The following is a 24,087-nucleotide window of genomic DNA, read 5'->3' as shown; positions in this document are numbered from 1 at the left end:
AGAGATGAACCTGAACCAACCCAAGTCAACCCAACCCGATTTCAGTTACATGGGTTGGGTTAGGGTTGAGAAATTTAGAGGCAAGTTGGGTTAGGGTTGACCAACCTCAAACCGAGGCTTGGGTTGGGCTAGGGTTGGATGACAGATAGCCAATCATGTTGTGCCACATGGCTTTCGCCAACTTGGTATACGATGGACTCATATTTAGTTTGTCCAGGGCTCCAGCTCGGGGTGCAGTCAAGACGCTCATGTATAGATCCCCATGGCTATAGTAATTCCTATCAACGGTCACGATTACACATACATGTCCCATTGTGGGGACCCATGTTAAGGGTCCATCTAAGGTTAATCGTCCCCCTAGTTGGACTCTTTAGCAAATAGTTGCAAAGATAGGTAGATTTTTGTAATTCCGTCCTCATTAAAATAAAAGGAGGAGGGAGTGAAGGAGCTTCTAGTTCTAGCTTACTGGTGAGGAAAAACTCTCTTAATAGCTTCTAGTTGCAATATCAATGGAGCCCCTAACTACTGCCATCGATAAATTCAAGTCGTTAGCCAAATCGAGTGAAGATTTCGTAAAGGGTGTGATTCATCATCGAGCTTCTAATTCCTCTCGTAGCAACCCTGTAAGCATCTCTCTCTCTCTCTCTCTATTCTATTCTTCTCTTTTATCTAATTTGATTTGATTCAATCTTTCTATGTTTTGGGTCAAATGGGTGTTTGCTAAGCTTTATTGCATGATAGAACCCAAGACTTATTCACCCATCTTATCTTTTTGAAATGATCATTTTGTTGGTTGTTTTAGAAATCTTTTATTTTTACCCCAAATTTTTTGCAACCAAAGAGGGAGAATTAGAATAATGTATAGTACCTATTTGTTCATTTATTTATTCCAGTCTGCAAATGCTCAAAAAGGGCCTTCCTCAAAAATCCAATTGAGAAAATACCCTACAAAAATGCGCTCAGATCATCATTCGTTGGCGGGTTATATGATTACACCTCCTCCTTAAGAAGATTACACATTGAAGTGGTCATTTTCAACTTCCACTTGGGTGTTCAAACAGTAGAGGTTTTATTTATTTATGACATAGGGTATCCCCACCCCTATTTAGGATGGGATTATTCCCTACGGATGCACGCAATCACTCGTAAACCACACGCATTGGGTAAGCCCGGGGGGATTTGAACTCGTGTCAATGGGGAGCATACCCATGACTTAAGCCAAAGAGCCCCACCCGTACGGGTTTTAAACTTCAGATTTTAGAGTGTCAATCAAAACTATTTATTAGTTTCTACCAAATTATTCTGAACAATGGAGTAGTGTTGAGCTAGGGATTTTAAAGTCTTTTAGGCCACGTTTAGATACCCACAAGATTTAGATTTGGATTTCTCACATTTGGCAGTTGAGATTTGGATCTCGATCAAATCCTTAAATTTCCAAATCAGTCACAGACTCACAACAGGAAAAAAAGATCTGATTTCCAGATCTGTTCTGCAAGGCATTATTTGGAAATCCATATTTGTGGCAATTACCTTCACCCTCGCTGCTCCTCGACCTTGCTGCAACAGCAACAAGACGTCCCTCCCTCCCTCTTTCATACAACATGAGCATGAATTTGATTGATGTATTTTGTATCCAAAACTCAAATCCAAATACAAATCCAAATACAAAAAAACGAGGTATCCAAATGTGGCCTTAGGGCTCATTTGGATACCTCATGCATTTGTATTTTGATTTGGATTTGAGTTTTGGATACAAAACACATCAATCATCTTCATGATCATGTTTTAAGAGAGTTTTAGAAAATTTTCATGAAGAAGGTGCAAGGATCTACCCGGCTCAAATTTACTGAGTCTCATCTTGACACTAGTTGGGTTTGTCTACATGGATCAATTTCTTCCATTCTATCCTATCCAAGCTCATGTTCTCTGTTAGATTCCTAGCCCTCAAGTCTTTCCTCACTGTTCATACCCAAGTTGTTTTAGGTTTGCCCCTACCTCTTTTTACTTCATCAACTTGGCACGAGTCACTTCTTCTCACTGGAGCATCCAAAGGCCTACGTTGGATATACCCAAACCATCTTAAGCGGGGCTCTCTCATCTTCTCCTCAATTGGTGCAACCACCATCTTTTTACGGATGTCTTCATTTTTAATTCGATCTAACCTTGTGTGGCCGCACATCCATCTAAGCATTCACATCTCCGCTACACTCATCTTATGCTCATGCTGCTTCTTGGTCGCCCAACATTTTGAGCCGTACAGCATGGCTGGCCTCACAACTGTCTTATAAAACTTTTCCGTCAACTTGGTAGGTATTTTACGATCGCATAGAACTCCTGAAGCATGCTTCCACTTCAACCAACCTGCTCTTATTATGTGGTTAACATCCTCTTCAATCTCTCCTTCCTTATGTAGGATTGAACCAAGATGCATAAACAGGAAACACTTATTATTCTTTTTTGCTTGCCCAAAATGGTGTTGTACAACAAAAACATCGACATATTACATTTCTGGGCTTTTTCATGTTATTTCATAGCATTATTCCTCAAAGTCTATTGATAGACTTATTTCATACTGTTGTATGTGTGAATAATCATTTTCCGACATCTCTCCTAGTCTTTGAAGGGCAGTGCTTGCATTATGGTGGGATGTGATGACAATTGTAAGAGGTAATGCTGGTATTCACTCAAATCATGAAAGATTCTGATATCTAGGCAGAACATGTTTGATGAATTTACTCTTTATGACCCACCATCTATAGTGCTCAAGATTAAGGGAGAACAGTCATCTAACTCATCACAACAGTCATAAAAGCCCTCACAGTTGGAATGTTCACAGTCCTCACAACTCTCTTACTCATTATCAATCTTTTTTTCTGGTTTGGAAGATATGGAGCAATGACACCAATAATCATATGAGGCGCAATAATTTCATCAAAAGAAGGATGAAATTTTGATGTGCAAGCTCTTGTTGTTGCTTGGATAGAGAAAATGGGAGAGGGCCTGAAAGAGATAGGGATAGGAAGAGGGAGAGGGATCGTCTTGCCTTTGAGATGAAAAAGATTATGGTCGAGAGAGGGAGCGAGAGGGGATGAATCGAGGGATCATGGAAGGCATAGGAGCTGTTGGACAAGTTATCAAATAGTATTTTAGCAAAACTCCTATGATGCTCTCAAAATATTTTGCCAACACACTTTCCTAAGCACAAAGGCACATAAGTGAGATTTTCACTCCAAATAAAAATCTCTAAAGCCCGTCCTAACAAATGTAGAAAATTCTAGAAAAATTCCAAAAAAGAGCCATGGGTATGCAGATTTCCATTAGGTTGTGACCACATGTGGGACCTCTGGTATCATCAGCAATGGATCGTGCAGATGTCAGCATGATGTTACTAGTTCATAACTTCATATTCATTTCGATTCTCTTTCCTCCCTGTTTCTTTGTTTTTTTTTTCTAAAGTAAGTTTTAATATGTGTGGGCTTTATGGTGAATTTCTACATCATTCTCCTCGAGTTGGAAATAACTCGTCCTCGAGTTGTCTTCCTCATATCCATAGTTTCGATGTAGTTCCTCTTCTGTCTTCTGTCACATAAGTAGTGCCAGTACCTGTTCTTCCCTTCCATTGGACTAGATATCAAATAGTATTGTCCCATGAGAACATGTAACATTCTTGTTGAGCATATCTATAATTTGTTCTTCGGAAGGGGAATGTGTAATTCGACGTCGTCTGGATGGAATTGAAACAAATCTGCGACATTGAACTTATTGTAGGTTCCTATTGGGAAACGCTCCTTCCGAGGTTGCACCATCACCAATGCACGTGAGTTTGGCTGTGTTATGTATATTCTCAACAAAAGCTTGTGAATCCCTGTTGTGACTATTACTACGATAAAAGGGCCAACTCTAAAACCTGGTCTGGGATTTTTGTTGGGGAAGCTCAAGTGGTAACTTGCTAGTAGTATGATTTACTGAAGCATTGTAAGCAAACTTGGCTTGGGGAGGGGATGAGTCCCACTAAATGTTTTTGTCTTCAAGTATACCTTGCAATTGTTTTCCAAGGCTTTGGTTTACTATCTTTGTATGATCATCAATATAATGATGATAGGTGCTTGAATACTTAATCTTGGTTCCATTTTTCTTCCATAATGTCCCCTAGAAATGGCTCATAAACTTCGCATCCCTATTTGAATTGATAATTTTTGGAAGTTCACGCAAGTGCACAACTTTTTTGAAAAAAATCTGGGCAACATGCTAAGTATCGTAGTTTTTCCATTACGGCAAGAAACTTTTCATCTTTGGAAATCGATTTACCATCATGAATTTAGAGTCCAGTCCTCGATTAGTTGCAGGCAAATCCAACATGAAATCCATACTTAGATCTTCCCAAGGAGTGTGTAGGATAGGAAGTGGGTTGTAAATACCTTATTTTTTGGATTGAGTGGCCTTTAAAAGCTGTTACATAAAAAATCCACTTGGGAAGTGGTGGCTTGTCCCAATGATAAGAATGTAGTAGGATGAAAATGGGCTTATAAGATAAAGCAAAAGTCGATGAAATAGTAGATAGATACAAACTAGACTTGTTGCAAAAGGATACAGCCAACAACTTGGTCTTGATTTTGAAGAAACTTTCAGTATTGTATTCAAAGCAACTAAAATACGATCAATTCTAAATTATGAAGGAACTTTCAATCTTGTATTCAAAGAAACTATAATACAAGCACTTCTGGCTTTAGCCAATATTTTTTTGCGGAAACTCAATTAGATGGATGTAAAAAATGCATTCTTGCACAGCCATTTCAAGAAAAAGGTCTACATGGAGCAACCATAAGGCTCAACATATGTCTGTATTCTGTAGACTTATGTGCTTCAAGTCAGAGGATAGATACAAAAGTGTATGCGGCAATTGGTTCTTTCATTAACACATTAAGTAGGTACAAGTTTCATGACTGTTTATGTTGTTGATATCATTATCACTGGAGGAGATACTGTAGAAATTGATAGGCGTAAAGGTGGACTAAGGAAAATTTTGACATGAAGCATTTGGGGCATCTTCATTACTTTCTTGGCATCGAAGTAGAAACAACAAAGAAAGGGACGGATCTAACTGGTAAAAAGTATGCTAAGGATCTCCTTAGTAGGTTTAATATGTTGGACTGCAAGCCTATTGCAACCCTTGCAATCTATGATAAGAAGGCTAGCAAACAAGTCAGAGAAAAAGTGGTAGATCCATAGATTTACAAGAGTATGGTTAGTGGACTTCAATATTTGACTTTTACTTGATCTGACTTCACCTATGCAGTGAATCAAGTGTTGCAATTCATGCCTGATCGAAGACAAAAACACTTACAAGCCACTAAGAGAATCTGAGCTATCTTAAAGGGAACTTGTCATGGCCAGTTGTATGGACTGGGTGAAAAGAGAGAAGTAAAGTTGGAAAAATTCTCAGATGTTGACAGGGGAGGAGATCCTGATACTTGAAGATCAGTTATTGGGTACTGTGTGATGTTTGTGTTGAATTATAAATGATTAAATAACACCAACTCCAACAGCTTAAGCTTTTGGAGTAATTGGTAGTTTCACATGGTATTAGAGCTACACCTTCTGGCTTGAAATCTCCTTGATATTAAAAAACCACATGTAAGGGACAACCTAAAAAGAGGGCCACATGTGCCACGTGTATGCCAACCCTAAAAAGAGGGGCCACGCGTGAGGGGGAGTGTTAAAAGTATAAAAGATTAAATAACACCATCTCCAACAGCTTAAGCTTTTGGAGTAATTGGTTGTTTCACAGTTTGATTAGCTGTCCAATTTCATGTAGTATTAAGAAACAACAATTGCTAGATTTGATGCAGAAGCAAAATGTAGAGCCATGGTTTCTACTTTCTACTACTAGAGAAATGATTTGTCAAGACAACTACTCCAGGAGATACATATGCTTCCAAGGGGTTGTGCAGAAGAATTCTATTGTAACAATCAATGTTCAATCAAATTATCACAAAATCTAGTGTTTCATGCCAGATTGAAACACATAGAAATAGACATTCACTTTGTTAGAGAAAGAGTAGAAAGTGGCGAGAAAGCTCCACTCTATGTTATGTAGTCGGGTACTGTTCACTTTCCCCCGCCATTCTGGTAACTGTCACCTGTAATCCGTACAGGTGTGTCCGCATGCAGTTGCACATTTTCATTATGTACTTTCTATGGGAGCTGGTCGGACGTACCCTTTCATTGTCCTTTGATCCTAATTGGCTGATCCTTCCAATCCCAAAACAAACATAGTTTTACTCTCTTCTTTTGGTCATTCAGTTACACAAACCGTGAAGGCAACGATGCAAAGACTAAGTTGTAGACATCTTCACTAAAGGACTCACAAGTGATCATCATATCCATCTATATGTCAACTTGAACTGTTGAACATGTTCAAAGACACAATCCAACTTGACGGGAGTGTTAGAAATGACACACACACAGTCAGTATGGTGCCTACACAAGGACCTTATGGTGTGTCATTATCACATCATTAATGGCAGTCTTGTAATTATGCAACTTAGATGTCTTTATATACTAGTGATCATGGCTGTACTTTATATCGAGGAATACAATTGAAATACCAGCCCCACAAATTGTGTGGGTTCTCGTCTTTCCACAAAAGTTCTCCTCCTTTCTCACATGAGCTCGCTTCATCCCTTACCTTATCATATAAATCAGGCCTTACGAAATTCAGATCTAGCTTCTAAGTCTAAATCAAAGTCACTCATACACAGCAAAATGAATCAAACTCTACGGTTTGATTGATGCCCTTTCAAAAATTCTTTGAAGTTTCTTCACAAATTGCTGATGTAGATCTTCGCTAGATTTGTACCATGTGAAATCCATGCAAATTGATGAAAGTAGAAACGGTGAGAAGAGAAGAGGACCATACGGCAAACCACATGAACTCTTTGATGAATGAGGAGTTCAAGTTAGGGGTTACACTTGTCTGCTCTCTATATTTCTAGAGAGGTGCTTCAATAGGGTGTGACCCTTTATGCCTTAATGGGCACTCCTCATTGTATTGCATTGAGATGCATGCTACTTGAAGCATTCCTCATATTTCTAAATTCAGTCAAATTACCTCAACTTCCCATTATATACTCAAGATTGTTGGGATTATAGTAATCTATGAAGCACGGATACGGGTACGGGGTGCGGGTACGACACAATATGGATACGTGGATACGTGATTTAAAAAAAAGAAGGATACGGGCATGTTGGGGGTACGTTGAATATAATATATTTTTATATTTTATTATATATTTATAAAAATTAAAAAATTAAAGGCCCTGTTCGTTTGGGATTGTCCCAACTCCCAACCGAATGTGAGCCCCAAACAGATTATTGGACTCAAAATTAAACATAATTTCGACTCCAACAATCAGTTTTGGGCTCTCAATCGATTGTCAGTGCCACAATCTCAAATGAACAGGGCTTAAATGTAATTTTGACCCCAAATGTGAGCCCCAAACAGATTATTGGACTCAAAATTAAACATAATTTTGACTCCAATAATCAGTTTTGGGCTCTCAATCGGTTGTCACAATCTCAAATGAATAGGGCCTAAATGTAATTTTGAGCCCAAATGTGAGCCCCAAACAATTTTGAATTGTTTGCTGCCCACGGAGTACCCGGGCGCACCCGCACCCAATACGCACCCGATACGGGTGCGTGGGCCACCGAACAGTACCCTTGCTTCCTTGATAGTAATGTACATAATTGTCTTAGATACACGTATACAGAAGTCACATACAAAGATGTCTAATCTCAATCACACCTGTTAGAAATAGAATTAGTGTTAGAAGAGAAGAAGAAGAAGAAGAGGAACGGAGGGATGGAGAGTCTCCGCTAGGGAGCTCCTCATGTAAATGATGTATATATAGGCCCAAATAGGGCAACCATTGTACAGTGACTATAATACCCTCTAATATAGAAGTAAAGCCTAAACTACCCTTACATATTATTCAACGCTTCCCCTCAAGTTAGAGTGTATATACTATGGAACTCCAGCTTGCTACAAAGAAACAACAACAAACAACTAAAAAATAATAAAAAAGTACAATAATCTAATACACACATCCAGCTCGGTACAACACTCCTCCTCAAGCTGGTGTGGTGAATACATAATGAAAAGCATAACAAACAAGACAACGGCCACCATGAAAGTACAATCGTTGAGATCAATAGCCACAAAAAAAGAGCAGCTCCCCCTAAAGCAACACTATGGCGTGAGCGATCAGAACAGGGCCTCCTCCTGAATGAGAGCCCGGCGAATAAATCTGCAAACTACGAAGTATCGAATAGAGACACCTTGGCAGGGAAATAACAACGATCCATCGAGCAAAAAGGGGCACCAAAGGTGCGTACGAGCGACAACGAAATTGCACCGGCTTGCAAAGACATCAGCAGAGTAGCACAACGCTAAGAGAAGAAGAAAAACCACCGGAAAGGTGATCAGAACCAACCAACAACGGGGACACCGTCGTCTGGAGAGATAAGATCCACGGCAGGATATCGCTGCCTGGAGAAGAAGCAAAGGAAGAAGAAGATAACCAACCAACGATGGGGACACCATCGTCTGGAGACAAGTTCGACAGCATGAACATCGTTGCCTAAAGATAACCAACCAATGATGGGAAAATCATCGTCTGAAGACAAGGTCAACAGGGATACAACCGCCTGAAGATAACCAACCAACGATGGGGAAATCATCATTTGGAGACAAGGTCGACGGCATGAACATTGTCGCTTGAAGAACCAACCAACAATGGAGAAACCATTGTCTGGTGACAAGGTCGACGGGGAAAACGTCGCCTGAAGAGAACACCAACCAACAACGGCGAAAAATACGTGGTCCGGGGCAGATAACCAACTAAGAAAGACGAAGAACATAGAGAGAACACAACAACACTCCCCCTCGGGCGAGACTACATGAGCCTAGAGAAGGCAAGACAAGAAAACAAGACAACACTCCCTCAAGAAAAGACAACAAAGAAGACAATACCAACAAAGAAGACAATACGTACCCAGATAAGAAAAGACAACAAAGAACTACATGGCAACACTCCTCCTCAAGTTGAAGGCCGAATGCCTTCAAATTGCAACGAAAAGAAGACCTCGCAAGGCACCCTATCTCTCTTGGGCCGTTCATCAAACACTTGGGGTGCACCTTGGAGATGAAGATAAAGGCGAAGCCAAAAAAAAATATAGAAAAGAGAAAATAAAAAGATTTAGTGTTGAGATTTGGGAATGGAAAAGGATTTTGGGGGGTAGATCTAAACAAAGACAAAGGCCGTAGAAGCCAAAAAAAAAATATAGAAAAGAGAAAATAAAGAGATTTATAGTTGAGAGTTGGGAATGGAAAAGGATTTTAGGATGCCTAAATGGATCTGGGAAGAAGATTTCCTCCCAAATGTGAATTCAAAAGAGAAAGAAAGGAAAGATTTGGGGTTTGGGGGTTTTGTATGGAGATTTGTGAGTGGAGGAGCGCCAAAAAATGGTTCGAGAGGCTTACGGCAACCCAAAAACAAATCTGACATTTTTTGTTTTGGGAATCTACAATAAAAAGAAAAAAAGGAGATGGATTTTACGGCAAACACTGAGAAATATGGGTTTTACGGCAAGGTTTTTCTTTTTCTTTTCCTTTTTTTTTGGTGGAGATTAACGGCAACCCAAAAGGGTTTGCCGTAAATAGAAATAGAAAGAGAGATATGGTCCGAGAGAGAGAGAGAGAGAGAGAGAGAGAGAGAGAGAGAGAGAGAGAGAGAGAGAGATTTAAGTAGGGGAGATAAAATAGAGATTTAGGAGATTGCGATTGCCGTATTGAGCAAAACACAAAACACAAAAAGATACCGAGAGATGAGAGTTCTAGAAAGAGAGATGGGAAAGAGATTTTTGGGATTTTCGAGAGAGGTTTTAGGGTTTGGGTTGTCGACAACCCAAGAAAGAAAAGAGAAAACAACAAGGGGTTAGCGCGCGAGAGAGATGTAATGGCGTGATGGAGGATAGACTCTTCTTCTTTCTTTCTTCCTTCCCAAAAAGGATCTTTGCTCTGATACTATATTAGAAATATAGTTAGGGTTAGAAGAGAAGAAGAAGAGGAATGGAGGGATGGGGAGTCTCCTCATGTAAATGATGTATATATAGGCCCGAATTGGGCAACCATGGTACAATGTCTACAATACTCTCTAATATAGAGGTAATGCCTAAACTACTCTTACTTGTTATTCAGCAACACCCATAAGCCAAACCAAACAATTTTTTGTGGAGGACTGACTTCAAGTTAGGGCTCACATTTGTATCCTCTCCTTTATGTATCTAACTTAAGCCAAATTACACCAATTGCCCATGAGCTCTAGACAAAATTGCTGGGCATAATATTAATTTACCTAATTGATTTTTGAACACACTCAGATATATATATATATATATATATATATATATATATATATATATATATATATATATATATATATATATATATATATAGAGAGAGAGAGAGAGAGAGAAAACGGTTCCTACACATATGTGTAGAGAGTTCTCTACACACTAGCTTAAAATACAGTGGGGGCCCACATTGTTTGGGTGATCCAAGCCATCTATTTTAAAGGCCCTCACATAGATAGGGTGTCTACAAAAAATCAGATCCATAGGATCATCCCAACCCTACGATTTGTGGAGGTAAAATGGATGTCTTTAAACCTTCACAAATTAGTCCATTTTTTGCCTCCACATTTCGAATGGTTAGGATGATCCTATGGATCTGATTTTTTGTGGACACCCTATCTATGTGAGGGTCTTAAAAATGAATGGTTTGGATCACCCAAATAATGTGGCCCTCACTGTATTTTAAGCTAGTGTGTAGATAACTTATCTACACATGTGTGTAGGAACCGTTTTCTCATATATATATATATATATATATATAGATAGATAGATAGAGAGAGAGAGAGAGAGAGAGAGAGAGAGAGAGAGAGAGAGAGAGAGAGAGAGGTGTAGCTACTTAGCTACACGGACGCCTTAAAATACAGTGGGCTCCACTTTGTTTCGGTGATGCAAACCATTCATTTGATGGGCCCTCACATAGATAGGGTGTGCCCAAAAAATCAGCTCCATAGGATCATCCCAACCCTACGATTTGATGAGGCAAAAATGGACGTGTAAAAACCTTCACAAATCTGTCCATTTTTGGCTCTACAGTTTGAAGGGTTGGGATCATCCAATGGAGCTGATTTTTTGGGCACACCCTATCAATGTGAGGGCCTATCAAATGAATGGTTTGGATCACCCAAACAATGTGGGCCCACTGTATTTTAAGCCGTCGGTGTAGCTAAGTTAGCTACACGTATGCGTAGCTTCACTTAACTTATATATATATACATATGAGAAAACGGTTCCTACACATATGTGTAGAGAGTTCTCTACACACTAGCTTAAAATACAGTGGGGGCCCACATTGTTTGGGTGATCCAAGCCATCCATTTTAAAGGCCCTCACATAGATAGGGTGTCTACAAAAAATCAGATCCATAGGATCATCCCAACCCTACGATTTGTGGAGGTAAAATGGATGTCTTTAAACCTTCACAAATTAGTCCATTTTTTGCCTCCACAGTTCGAATGGTTAGGATGATCCAATGGATTTGATTTTTTGTGGACACCCTATCTATGTAAGGGCCTTAAAAATGAAAGGTTTGGATCACCCAAATAATGTGGCCCCCACTCTATTTTAAGCTAGCGTGTAGATAACTTATCTACACATGTGTGTAGGAACCGTTTTCTCATATATATATATATATATATATATATATATGAGTAGAGGGTTTATGCGCTCGAGTGCAAAAACGGGGGTGGGCCCACATTGTTGGGGGGATCCAAAGCATTCATTTGGAAGGCCCTTTCATGGATAGGGTGTCCACCAAAAATCAGCTCCATTGGATCATCTTAGGGTGTCCATTTGTGGGGTGAAAAAATGGGCAGATTAGTGGACAAACAATATCTGTCCATTTTCACTCCCACAAATGGACACCCTATGATGATCCAATGAAGCTGATTTTTGGTATGCACCCCATCCATGATGGGGACTTTCAAGTGAATGCTTAGGATCTCCCCAACAATGTGGCCCCACCCCTGTTTCCTGCACTCGAGCGCAGATAAGCTATATGTGCTCGAGCGCAGGAACCCTTTTCTCTCTCTCTCTCTCTCTCTATATATATATATATATATATAAAATTATATATCACCATGACTTATCTACACCATACAATGGTGTATATAAGTCATATACTAGTCCAACCTAAGTATGTCTTGAAGATTGGAGGCAAAAATTCCTTTTTGACGTTGAACATGCTGTCTCACTTAAAATCATCCATAGTTCTGTCCCTAAGGTGAAACGGGAACATAATGTCCCACTATCACAGGGAATCTCAAAATCCCTATTATAATGAGTAGAGTAAGGCACATGTTCGGAAAACATGACATGTGAAACATGGAATCGTCCTGGAGAAGGATCATTAACACTCGTAGTAAGAAAATATATCTAGAAGCTTGGAGGCAAAATACTCAACTCAACTAAGCCTCTGTCCCAAACTAGTTAGGGTCGAAGATTGGAGGCAAAATACCATTAAAAAAACATTTTATATATTTGGTTTCTCTTCTTTGAGAAATACTTACAACTGTATTAAAAAAAACCTTGGCTCAGGGGTTGTGTGATGTTTCTTAAGAGGACAGCATATTATATGGATCTACTTGTTCATGATGAACTAAGGAGATTTTATAAAAAAGAAAAAGGTCAGGTTCTCAGCTTCCGCGCACAAGTTTCATGTTGATTCAATTGTTCTGTGTTTAACAGATTGGCATGGATCATCTATATGCTGTTCATGGCGATGTTTGTAGTTCAATTATAGTATTGCTGGTTTCTGGCCATTGTCTGTGCTTTTCTAGACGTTGTCTCTCTCTCTCTCTCACTGATGACATAGGGTGTCCCCGCCCCAATTCTTAGGGCGGGACTATTCCATATGGATCTGCGCAATCACCTGTAAACCATGCGCATCGGGTAAGCCGGGGGGATTCAAACTTGCGTCAATGGGGAGCATCGGGTAAATCCGTACGGGTGTGGCTCTTTGGCTTCAAGTCATGAGTAGATGTGGTCTGTTTCATATGTATTTATTGATTTGATTCATGTAATTTACTGATAAATTCATTTTCACTAATGTAGATTGGGCATCTCAATGTTTAAGAGAAGACCTAATATTGGGTTTTATGTATTTATGGGCAACAATTTGATGTCAGGAAAAAATGAGATTGCAGTTTGTTATCTCAACATCCAATGCAGAAGCACATTGCAATATCCACATCCATTTCGGAAGCAGATCATATAATCATTTCGATCAGAACAAGTGAAATAGGTTGGGTCATGGCACTGTTACAGACATTGGATTTGTTATGAAATAATCTTTCATCGTATCTACCTCTTTTTTCCTATTAGTCTTTAGTGCAGTTATATGCTAATGTGAGGCCATTAGAACAGGCATTGGTATTCTTTCTGGCAATGTAAAATAATAGTCTCCAAAATTTGGAAGATCTGGGCCTTTGGGTGGATGTGGTAAGTGGATGCTATCAGATGTGCTCAGTGATGCAAATATTAGGCATAAATAAGTGGCATATTTGCCAATTAGTATTTTATTAGGGGTATTTTAGTCATTTGGTTATTTAGAGTTCTTATTTTAGTAGGCTTCTTTAAGAGTTCATGTTTTAGTAGGCTACTATTTCCTAGGTTGTTGTTTGCCTATTTATAGGTTTGCCTATTTATAGGCCTCTTTACAGCTTATTTTGTAACTTTGATGATTAATTGAATGAATTGAGATTCTCCCCTCTAATTTCCTCTCCTCTTCTCACCCAAGTCTTCTTCTTCTCTTTCTCCTCTATTCTTCTTTCTTTTGGGTTAGGGTTTATAAAGTTGCAGATTTTGGGTGGAGAAGATGGTGATGGTGGTGAATCTGTTGGGTGAAGATGGATGACTGAAATATGAGAATTAAAAGGGCTGTTGTGGGAAGGGTTAGGGTTAGGGAATAGGGTTTTGGGTTTTAGGGTTTGGCTGAGTCGAGAGAACTACTTCATGGGTTGTAGGGTTCGGTTTGGTGCTGTTTTGAAGACAAAACAGTGAGGGTTCGGTAAGAGTTTCAGGTTTTTTTTTGGTTTAATAATTCAGGTGGTTTTGGTGGAGGCTACGGTTGGTAGTTGGGTTGGGAAATTGCACAAAACTCTTGCTTGGCTGCAATTGGGTTTCACCCTCATCTCATTTTCTCTCTCTACCCTCTCCTTCATCTCATTTTCTCTCTCCTCATACGAGCCATTTCCTCTCACAATTGGGTTTCGCCGTCAACACTTTCTCTCTCTACTGAGCCTGATGAGAAAATGAGATGAGGGAGAGGGTAGAGAGAGAAAATGATATGATTGTTGAGCCATTACCTGAGATAGATGATCGCGAGCATATTACAAAGGATTGCCCTATATTTGCGCCGATTGATCAGATTGCCGAGACTTGTGCCGACACAGATGATCTTGTCTGCAGATTGATCATGAGGTCCATCAGCCTGACGTCACTATCCCAGCTTCAGTCCTAGATGCTGATTTTATCATATTGATTCTACTGAGCCTGATGAGATACCAACGGATGACTTTCATGTTGATTCTCCTGCGCCTACTGAGCTGCCAGTTGATGTTGATTATGTGGAGGATGTTCCCCGATTGGTACCACCCATAGCTGTTTTGCCGATCACGCCGATCCAGGACGAGTAGTCGAGTACGTTGCCATCTTCCCAACTTCCCTTATTCTCACGAAAGGCTTGTATTTTGATGATTTTACATGGATGCTTTCTTCCATATTCCGCCGCCAGCCTTTCAGATCACTTTCATTGCTATTCGAGCATTAGCCATCAGGATTGCTTCAGACGGATTGCGTATCCTTCTGCTTCATTGGATTATTTTCTTATTTGACCCAGGCGGACTAGAACTCGAGGGCGAGTTCTTTTCAACCGGGGGAAAATGATGCAAATAGTAGGCCTAAATAAGTGGCATATTTGCCAATTAGTATTTTATTAGGGGTATTTTAGTCATTTGGTTATTTAGAGTTCTTATTTTAGTAGGCTTCTTTAAGAGTTCATGTTTTAGTAGGTTATCATTTCCTAGGTTGTTGTTTGCCTATTTATAGGCCTCTTTACAGCTTATTTTGTAACTTTGATGATTAATTGAATGAATTGAGATTCTCCCCTCTAATTTCCTCTCTTCTTCTCCCCCAAGTCTTTTCCTCCTCTTTCTCCTCTATTCTTCTCCTATTCTCTTCTATTCTTCCCCTTCTATTCTCTTATTCCCCTATACTTCTAATTCTATTCCCTTTCGTCTATTTCTCTCCCCTTTTCTCAACTTTTCTTCACTCTGCTGCATCACTTAGCCTGCCATTACTGACACAGTTTTGAACAAGGTATGAAAACTATTGAATTGGAAAATAAATTTGTGTGCTGTTTGGTTTGATCCACCTGTTTATGAATTTGAAAGGTGGCCAGAGAATTCTGGAGCCGTATCTTATCTAGATTTGAGATTCCCTGGTTCTTCCCTGCTAAGCTTAGTGATTTAGTGGAAGGTTGTTCTGAGGAAGAAAGGCAAGATCCTTTGGAATGTTTCTCTCCTAGCTACTATTTGGGTATTATGGAAAGATCGTAACACACGGGTATTTAAAGGATATTAAAAAAGAGTGGTGTTCCTACACAATTAGGTGATTGCTATCACTATATCTTGGGTGGGGACTTTATCTTCTTTCCACTTTGTATCGGCTCACGACCTCTGATTCGGATGGACGGAGATTTGCTATGATTTTGAATGGGAGCTCAAGGTCGTTCAAGCCTGGGAGCCCCTTGCACGTGGTTTCCATAATATTGCGGGTGCTTAAGAGGGAAGAAGAAGAAAATTAGTACTCAAGAACACAACAAGAGAAGAAGAACCAAAATGGGAGCAATGCTCAACTCAATTGATATTCCATTAATTACATAAGTCTATCAACATCCAAAATCCCCTCTAAAGATGGTTTCTAACCCTTTAAATAAAAGACAAGCAAAGAAAATTCGTTCAAGCTCCTCCACTAGCTAACTTAGCGAGTAACATAACATTAATTGCATTGGAACTCACTAACTTTGACTGGTTTTGGAAACCCACAGACACAGTCCACTAAAACTGCCATAACTTTCTAACCACTTGGCCAATTTTCGAGCACAAATACTTGTTGGAAAGATCTCAAAGAGACCTACAACTTTGTAGTTTACCATTTTCCATGATTCTTCCATTTAATAGCCCAAAAACTTGGTTGAAAATCGGTCAGAAGCTTTAATGCGGGAATGCACCTTGGAACTCCACCAAAGCCACTTAGGCATGACGTGGCTGCCATGTTGGCACTGCGTCATTATCTCTGGGTGAGAAAGAACTCGCCCACCGGTTCTCTTCAAACTCTCAATGATAAGTTTCCAAGTCTTTAACATTGAAGTTGAGTGAGTATTGATATTTGGAGGGTGCTCAACCTTGAATGCATTATCCCCAATTTTCTTAAGCACTCGAAAAGGGGCATCCACATGATCTTGAAATTTGCCAAACTTCCTTGGTCCAAGAAAACTCGCCCTCGAACTTTGAAGTATCGAAGAATGATCATCAATTGAAACTTCCGAAGATTAAACTCCGCTTCATAATCTCCACGACGATGTGATAATTTGTCTAGATTTTAAACATGTTTGAATACGCAAATATCCACTGTGAGATTCAATGTAGGATCAAATAAAAATGGATCGATGTAATTAGATGAAAAATTCAATGTAATATTTTTCCATTCACCCATCACTTCAACATCAATCGGTTCATCTAATATGCAATCGGATCCAATTTCTTTGGTGATGAATTCATAAAATTGTCGTTGTAGTTCCTTGTGCTCCTCATTAGCTTCAACAACAAGTGGAGCATCAGATGTACCATTGCCCTTTGTCTCTTGATCAAATTCGTTCTTGGAAAGAAAAAAGTTACTCTCATACCCTTTCTTGAACGATGCAATTCGATATGGCTTTGGATGCGGTTCGATTTTGAGCTTGTGCTTGTTCACCATTTTATGAGATACGATGTTCTCACAACTCCCACTATCGATCACAATAGTGCAAACCTTGTCATGAGATTCGCATCGAGTCTTAAAAATATCGGACGAAGACAATCATCATCGGATGTTGTTTGTCATCTTCCTCATCATATATGGGCTGATTTGAATCATCATCATTTTCTTCATCACCGAATGCCACTACTTGCCTCTTTGGACAATCTTTGAAACGATGGCCAACTTGACCACACTTGAAACAAGTATTTGGATTGTTGGGACGATTGGGCTGATTTCCAACTTGATTTGTAGTGGCTGATTTTGTAGAATTTTTGTTGAAATATTCGGACCTTGACTTTGTACTTCCACCATGTGAAGATTCACCTTTGGAAGAAGGATAGAGGCTACGGACATCAACAAACTTCTTAGCACCACGATGAGCAAACTTTGCCATCAATATACCTTGCCACAAGTTGATCTTCACCCTCTTGAATATCATTACGAGCCATGAGTTTGTAGAATTCTTCGGTGTAGTCCAAAACACTCTTGGATTCTTGGCGTAGTTTGTTGAATTGAGAAAAGATAATTTGGGAAAAATCCAACGGAAGAAATTTCTCTTTAAGCCTTGACTTCATTTTGTCCCAAGAAGAAATCTTATGCTTTCCTTTGCGGATTCTTATTTCTTGAACTTTATCCCACCATGTTGAAGCGTAGGCACGAAGCGTTGTAGCCACAAGCTTCACACGTTGGCTTTCAGGTGTCTCCTTGTAATCAAAGAACTTCTCAATGGCACTAAGCCATTCAAAAAACTCTTTGGGTTGTAGACAACCATGAAACTCTGGCAAGTCAATCTTGACGGTGTCGAAATCACGATAGAACCTTCCTAACCTAGCCTCCTCACGAGTATTAGCGAAGAAGGGATTCACATCGGATTCATCACTAGAACCTTCACGGCTTGATCCACCAGGCTCACTCTACGAGCCTCTTGGCGTTCAAGTCGCATGGTAAGTTGCTCAACTTGTCTTCGAAGTGCTTGAAGTTCATCATCTCTTGAGTACTAATTTGAAGCTAGCCCAAGAGAGTAATGTTGGCTCTGATACCAGATAATGCGGGTGCTTAAGAGGGAAGAAGAAGAAAATTAGTACTCAAGAACACAACAAGAGAAGAAGAACCAAAATGGGAGCAATGCTCAACCCAATTGATATTCCATCAATTACATAAGTTTATCAACATCCAAAATCCCCTCTAAAGATGGTTTCTAACCCTTTAAATAAAAGACAAGCTAAGAAAATTCGTTCAAGCTCCTCCACTAGCTAACTTAGGGACTAACATAACATTAATTGCATTGGAACTCACCAACTTTGACTGGTTTTGGGAACTCACAGACACAGTCCACTAAAACTGCCATAACTTTCTAACCACTGGGCCAATTTTCGAGCACAAATACTTGTTGGAAAGATCTCAAAGAGACCTACAACTCTGTAGTTTACCGTTTTCCATGATTCTTCCATTTAATAGCCCAAAAACTTGGTTCAAAATCGGTTAGAAGCTTTAATGCAGGAATGCATCTTGGAACTCCACCAAAGCCACCTAGGCATGACGTGGCTGCCATGTTGCACTGCATCACTTAAGCTAAATTTCGATGGATCTAACTTGGGAAATCCTGGCCCCTCTGGTATTTGGGGGTCCATAGGGATGAGCAAGCTTTATCCGGTCCAATAGGTGTAGCTGATGCAAATGAAGCTAAAGTGCGAGCAATTCATCAAGGAATAAAGTTTCTTGATAATGTTGATCTCAATTATGTGGTGATTGAAGGGGACTCACGTAATATGATTAGATGGCTTAGGGGTCCCATTCGTATCCTTGGAGGTTTGCTGCTTTCTTTGATGAGATTTTCGATAGGTTGGGCTCCTTCTGTATCTTTCTTTCATGTTCGGCAGTCGGCCAATGAAGTGGCCAATAGATTAGCTCGAGAGGTGTTGCAAGGGCGGAGGTGGAGTTATTTGATTTCCTCCCCCGTTGTCTGTCTTTCCTTATGGTTCCTTACTAGTATCTGTATTTTTTCTAAACTTTGTTCTCCTGATTCCTTGTATAGACCGCCTCATTCTTTTTCTTGGGATGAAATCTTTTACCATTCTGAAAAAAGGATTTCGAAAATTCTTGATAACATATCCCAGAATCAGTAGAATGGTATGGCAGACTAGCTTTAATATTTTTGTAAGTTTAAAAGGGCACATTTAATTAAATGATTTTGTATATGTAGTTTTTGTCTGCACTGGTGATGAGTTTCTTTCTGCGTCTATAAACTACTATGATAAAAATATCCCCAAATTTTTGGAATGTCAGGACTGTAGGGGATGTGGAATCGCTAAATTATTTGATCCACATGAAAACCCTCAACACTATGCTTTGTAAATTAAAACTTTCCAAAGGTTTCTAATACATATTCATAAGGGCACTTAATCAAAGAGTTTGGCTTGTACTTTGTAGTATTATGTTGACATGTTTGCTGGCCTCATGAAAAACAAATAATGTATGCCTTATTTTGGAGCATTGTAACTCTTCTATTATACTGCTTTCAGATTGAGATCTTAAAGCGTTTGCAACGAGAAGCATTTTCAGATTTGATGAAATTAAGGGACAGACAGGACAAAATTGAGCGCATAGTTTCCTTATATAAACCAATTCAGGGAAGTCCATTTCGGGAAACAAGTACACATATGAAGGGAGAGGTTGATGTGGTTGGAGCGTTATTATTTGTGCGGAACATTGGTCAACAGACACTGGATGCATTGAGTAGAGCAGGAATTAGGACAGGTGTCAATTCAAAGTTCATTTTTGAGACAATTATCCGGCAGAAAGATAGTCTAGTAGCAGAGCTTGTGGCTGGGCAAAACAGTGGTAGCCACCATGGTGACATTTTTGGGAGTCCCCTTGCTCTAACAAAAGTGATGTATTTGGCAAATATTAATGACTGGCTTTCTTTGATTGCAATTCCCGTGGGAGCTCAATGCAAAGATGTTGCAATCAATTCAAATCGTTTACAGGTTAAGCTTCAATCATGCACAAGGTTTTAAATGTTGTTTTCGTTGGAATTTTCGGCTGAAATCATCTAAAATTTTGACAAAGAATTCGTTTTTTTTTAATTTCCACTGAATTGTATAAAATCTTGGTGGAAATTTAGGCCATTTCGGGGGAAATCTTTAAAATTTATGGAGAAATTTTGTAGATAAGGGTTGAAAACGAAATTTCAGTAGAATTTCGGATTTCGGCGAAATCGTGTAAAATTCTGTTTCAATGTAATTTTGGTTTCGGTCCAAACCGAAATATTTTGGCCGAAATTTCGGATTTCGGCTAAAATTTAAAACTATGATCATGCATTTATATCAAGATCAGGTTCTGTACCAGCAGATTTTTTATTTTCCCATCATAACCCAATTTTCTTTTTTTTACAGGGTCAAGGTCTTACTGATTTTTCTTCTTTTGGGCCACCACTCTTCACTCAATATCATGATTGTGGTGCTGGGCTAGTGGTGAAAGGATCAAATTATACCGCTCATTTAGCGGAGTTTGTTTCTTGCCTGGGGATGGAGCCTGTTGGTATTAGGCATTGCTTGAGCACCCTCGTACAAGTTATTCATCGACCGTCAGAGGGAACAAAAGTCACTCTCTTGGGTCTTCATCAAATGTCCAAATCGCCAGCTCAGCAGGTCAGAGTGGGCCCACTTATCATACCACTAACCAGTTTGAAGTTTAGGAACGCAACAGATAGTGTCTCGGAAGGATCCATTTCTCTGATGCTAGAGTCAGAGCTTGATGAAAGTATGAAAATTGGAGGTTGGGTTGAGTTGCAGAATTCCAGTTCTAGATATTTGCGGTGGGGCGTTTCTCTGTCTGATACACCTGAGAATGAGCTAGGTTGGGGTTTGAGCACTAGTGGAATGATCCAACGTCCCTCGTCTTGGGTTAATTTTCAGTTGGAAGCCTTTCTCAAGTTTAGTTTTGGTAAAAGATTCAGCTTTCAGCCAGGTCTCATATATGCGATACATGATAAAACTAGAATTCCGGCGTTGATGTTTCGATCAAGTTGGTCCCTGTGATTCTATTTCAGAACCTGATAGTTATATGGAGTTGTAAATAGTGGTGGCTCAAAATTGATGGAGTTCGCCATTCCTCCTCCCATACTAGGTCAGTTTATTGCTTCAATATTTTTTTTATCGATTTTAATCTCGAAGGTTTTTATCGTTTTCAGTTTAATGAAAGCTTGTTTCTCCAAGACCCAATTAGAACGAGAAAAAGAACAAAAAAGAAAGAGAATGTTGTTACTCCAATATTCACCATCTAACAAGTGGTCCATCAAAATCATTGAATGGAGTTTTCTTAATCTGTTCATGCACTAGTAATTTTATTAGGGCATTCAGGAAAAAAAAAACCATTTACTTTTGTTGAGAGATTTGATATTTTGAGTAGCCTTTTGCATGACTTTGTTTTCTTCTTCATGGTATTCATGCTAATTAGGATGGGCCCATCATGATGGTTTTCCTAGTGCCATTGTTGTAATTTTATTTAAGTGAGTTTATATAAAGATTTTATGAGAGTGGCGAGGTTTGGCAACACCCCTTGCACATTCCTTACCCTATTCTTCTACTTCTCCTCTGCTATTCTTCTCTCTTTTTCTATGCGTCAGATCCCATGACTTGCGTGGTCTCCTTCAAGATTTCTTCTCTTTTCTTTTTTCGTCAACATGTTATCAAACCCAAGATCCATGGTGGCTTGATCTAATTTCTGTGTTTTTTTCCCTGGAAAATGCTCTCTCTCTCTCTCTCTCTCTGTGTGTGTGTGTGTGTGTGCGTGTGTGTGTGTGTGTTTACACCTTTTGTGCTAAGCAAATCTTTACGGTTTTCTCCTTGTACATGAAAAACTATGTTGTTCTCTATCTTTTTGTGCGATAGTGTGTATCATTAACTTATTCTTCTTTCAATGATAAATAGAAGAGGAAGTTCTACAATAACTATGCAGATTCTTCGTATCGAAGGAATTATTTTTAAGAAGAATGACAGACCTTGTGACTGAAGTTTTTCTATTGTAGGGTTGTATCACCTCCTAACAGACCTTTAATATTAGGGCATTGTACTTTTGTTTGAAATCTGGTTACTTAGTACAAGAAGCATAATGTAGTTGCATGATGTGAGTTGATGTGATTGAAGGCTCACGGAAAAATGCATTTTGAAGTTACAAGCTGATACTTTTAATAATCAGACCATCACATATATGGGCCTACTGTTCCTGCGCTCAAGCATAGATAAGCTGGTGGGCCCATAATCTTGGGGTGATCCAAAGCATTCATTTGGAAGGCCCTTACCTAGATAGGGTATACAAAAAATCAGATCCATAGGATCATCCTAACCCATCCAAAAGTGGAGGGGAAAAAATGGGCAGATTTGTGGACAGTCTGTCCAATTTTCCCTCCACTTTTGGATGGGTTAGGATGATCCTATGGATCTGATTTTTGGTACATACCCTATCTATGGAAGGGCTTTCCAAATGAATGCTTTGGATCACCCAAAAAATGTGGGCCCACATGATTTTTTTGCACTCGAGCGCAGGAACACTTTTCTGTACATATAGTCTTACTGATCTAATATTTCATGAGAGGATTATGCACATTGAAGTGGATTATCATTTAATTAGTGAAAAGGTTACCATAAGACAAATATCTACTTCATGTGTAAGGTCTAAACATAAGTTGACAATTTCATGAAGGCACTTGATTGTAGTCAATTTAGCATTATTTGTTTCAAGCTGGGTATGAATGATACCTGTGCTCCAACTTAAAAGGGAGTGTTTGTCGTAATTTTTGTTACCTTTTGCATTCTTTTATTTATATATACACAGTATTCGTCGATAATTAGGATCTGACCTATCATAGTGCGTACCCTAATGGGATCATTGTAATTTGATATAAGTATATAAATGAAGCCTTTATGGGAGTTGTGAGGTTTGAAAACACTCCTCACGAATTCCTTTCCCCCTATTCTACTTTGCCCCTTTCTCTTCTCTGCATCAAATTTCACAACTTGGGTGGTCTCTTCCCAAATTTCCTGCTTCGTTTTACCTTAACAATTGTTAATACTGTTATATTGTTCATCCACAGTGATCAGTTTAGTTCTTCTAGCTTACAAGTCTTGGATGTTTCTGTTGAGTTTCCAAGCTTGTGTGAATTTTCAAATGTACTCACAGATTATGGTCTCTCTTCTTTAGGGGACTACATTCCTGCTTTTATCCAGAGAAAGGCGAGACATGTCACACTTGTTAGATTCTTACATTTTTTTTTTTTTGCGGAAACATCGATGGTGATTTGAGGTGGATTTGATGAATAGAGATGGGCCAACTGTTAGAGGCGTGTATTGGTTGTACGAAATCAGGATAAAGAAGACTTACCTATTTGTAGCTGCCGTGTGGACGAAACAGTTGAAGCAACATCAGTGCTTTCTACGTCTCTCCTCCACCTTAGACCTCGCAACTCCACGATCGACCTAACTGTTCACAGGCCATGAATGCTAGGCATAGTGGGGTGTTACAGGTCATCCCTGTATGGCCTACAAATAGCAGTCCTCAGAACAACGTGGACATCCTTTGATCGCCCGATCTTTGGGTCATTCATCTAGTCTTTTCAGTAATGTTGTCTTTTCCTTCGGCATCCTCAACTTTATTTACTTTTAAGTTTCGCCCAGAGTACTCAGGTAGTCTGGTGTCTGTTATCCCTTTTACTTTTAATTACATTCATATACTGGCATTTATAGAAGATTCTCGCAATGTACATGCCATATGTTATTTATGTTTCATCTTTGTCATTTACTTTCAATCATACATTTCAATTCCGGTTATATACTTCTAAGCACACATTCTATCATTCATTTACTGATTTTTCGCTTC

At 39.3% G+C, this 24,087-nt stretch overlaps 1 protein-coding gene across 1 annotated transcript; it reads left to right on the top strand.

Annotated features, from left to right (window-relative positions):
• Positions 1-424: 424 nt before the first annotated feature.
• Positions 425-24,087, top strand: LOC143886191 (GDSL esterase/lipase). The gene is made up of 4 exons (XM_077390142.1): positions 425-623; positions 19,734-20,198; positions 20,607-21,339; positions 23,413-24,087. Exons 1-3 carry the CDS (start codon positions 510-512, stop codon positions 21,249-21,251), a joined length of 1,224 nt encoding a protein of 407 aa, XP_077246257.1. The 5' UTR covers positions 425-509; the 3' UTR covers positions 21,252-21,339; positions 23,413-24,087.

Source organism: Tasmannia lanceolata, unplaced genomic scaffold, assembly GCF_043159265.1.
Source record: "Tasmannia lanceolata isolate RefF3 unplaced genomic scaffold, GAP_Taslan_0.1 ptg000011l, whole genome shotgun sequence".
Taxonomy (NCBI): Eukaryota; Viridiplantae; Streptophyta; class Magnoliopsida; order Canellales; family Winteraceae; genus Tasmannia; species Tasmannia lanceolata.
The sequence above is the reverse complement of the archived record's forward strand: the minus strand, read 5'-3'. Positions and strand labels throughout refer to the sequence as shown.

What these genes read in the sequence shown, in the direction of transcription:
- LOC143886191 (XM_077390142.1), top strand. Translation starts at nt 510, where the DNA reads ATGGAGCCCCTAACTACTGCCATCGATAAATTCAAGTCGTTAGCCAAA. An exon ending in ATTCCTCTCGTAGCAACCCT is followed by an intron (nt 624 to 19,733) that starts GTAAGCATCTCT and finishes TACTGCTTTCAG; the next exon opens with ATTGAGATCTTAAAGCGTTT. An exon ending in TCAATTCAAATCGTTTACAG is followed by an intron (nt 20,199 to 20,606) that starts GTTAAGCTTCAA and finishes TTTTTTTTACAG; the next exon opens with GGTCAAGGTCTTACTGATTT.